Consider the following 1,955-nt stretch of genomic DNA (forward strand, 5'->3'; position numbering starts at 1 on the left):
CATTCTCTCCTCTTTGGACCCATCTTTCACTCAGTGACAGGACCTCATCACTTGGATAATTGATAACTTACGTTGAGATAATTTGGGGTATGCATGAAAATACACAGGGTAAATAAAACTCCGCAATTGGAGGCTTTCCGTTTCTCGTCTGCTGTTTGACACTTTTCGAGGTTTGCGAATCATGGAAAATGGACAGTTGGTTGCAAGAGGAGAGAAAGGCCGACTTTTAAGTCTATTTTGAGGTATGAAAGCATTTCAATAGTGGATGATTTTAAGCAAAATAATAGTGTCTGCTGATTTCTCCATAAAAAGTCTTCAGAAATAAAGAATATTTTTAAGTCAAACCAGAAATAAGCATTTCACTTAATCATATAAACTTAATACTTTTATAGAGCCCTAACCTTTAACACAGTCACTTAATTGTTTTTGAAGTTGAGTTATTTAGCTAAAAAGGGAATTTTGAAGTGTCAAGAGGCTGATGGCTAAATGATCCGAAGCGAGTATCTGAAGCATCACTTTCCCTTTTAGAAACCTGTTTGGAGTCTGCATTCTACATCCATTAAATTATTAACATTTAGATTAACTCCAAGCCTTTCTAAATCTTTTCCATCTTCCTAAAGAAAAAATAGGCGCTTTGACTCATGTAGAAACCAATTTTAAGGAAAATGCATTTGCTTCCTGCATGCTTTGTAAAAATCCTCATTCTTTAACAAGTTTTATTAAACTTAAGCAAAAATAAGCGAGCAAAGCAAATGAAATCCCCGTCATTTCAAAGACACATTCAATTATTTTTCCTTACTAAGTGACCAGAAATGACTGAAGGATGAAATATGTCCACTCGGTACATCTAAGCGTGCGCCATAAAACCTCTTCTTTAAAGGCAAACGGAAGTGGTTGATCAGGATTAAGAAAAATCGACTTTATAGCACAAGATCTCATTCCTCGTACTACTAAACCAGCCTAAAAGGAGACCTCAAACCACACAGGTAGATAATGCATGCTCTTCCTTACTGCCTTAAAGATACACTTTGTGAGATTTAATGATTTAGCACGTGCCCTCATTCATCAGCACGTCGCATCTCAGGGAGAACCTGAGATGAGACATGATTTGGATTCCTAGATTGCAAAGGTACGTGAATACCTCTTTTGAAAACTTATATTTGCTTCTGCTCAAAAGTGAATATCACCTTTTACTAGGACTAATAGAATAAGGAACAATTTTACTTGAATAATGAACACAAAATTTACATTCGATGATATAATGTCAATTTTTAATAGATTTTGATGTAATGTTATTTTGAACCAAACAAGGTGCAAAAGGTCCATTATATACCATAAAATTGCACTAAAATTGAGTAAATAAAGTAAAAATTAACAAAAGTGGATTATGATGTAAGTCATTGGCAAATTAATGTGAATTTGTATGGCTTGTGTCAATCGGCTCATCGTCTAGTGTATTGCGCTTCGTCTCTATAAGCCCATTCCTATTGGCTTTGTTTTGAGCTGTTCCTCCTATTTTTGTGTGACAATGAGATTGACTATTGCCAAAATAGGTGGTGATTATCCCTTAACAAAATATAACTGGGATGATACGGAGAATGAGAATAAGACCGAGGATTTAAGGTCTTTCTACGAGTAGGGTTTGGCGATATGTGACATAACGATTTGTGGCGAGTCAGTTCATCAAGAGGGTGGGTACTTCTGACTCGCAAATCTGCTTCAGGTAATTTTCATGCACAAGTTTATTCACACACCTCCGAGTTGAACTAGGGTGCATGGAGGTTTCAGTCATGTATGTTTGAGAAGAAGGATATTGGACACATCCTGGAAACTAGGGTCTTGACACTTTCGTAAATGACATCGCAATGTCAATTTAAACATCATATTATAAAGTGACTTGTGAGGGCAACATTTTGTTTCAGTCAACTGACCATAAAAAGTGCGAATCTGATTTC

General features: G+C 36.0%; 1 protein-coding gene across 1 annotated transcript in view; it reads right to left on the reverse strand. All coding sequences in view use genetic code 11, as the record gives it.

The window, feature by feature from the left end:
- Positions 1–1,955, reverse strand: part of EGR_04960 (hypothetical protein) — a gene marked incomplete at both ends in the record, with an annotated part of 5,612 nt that overhangs the window by 715 nt on the left and 2,942 nt on the right. Inside the window, 2 exons of the mRNA XM_024494209.1 lie at positions 533–614; positions 1,195–1,345. Of these exons, the coding sequence (XP_024351446.1) occupies positions 533–614; positions 1,195–1,345 (233 nt within the window). The remainder of the gene's footprint in view (positions 1–532; positions 615–1,194; positions 1,346–1,955) is intronic.

This window comes from Echinococcus granulosus (assembly GCF_000524195.1).
Source record: "Echinococcus granulosus chromosome Unknown EG_S00033, whole genome shotgun sequence".
NCBI lineage: Eukaryota > Metazoa > Platyhelminthes > Cestoda > Cyclophyllidea > Taeniidae > Echinococcus > Echinococcus granulosus.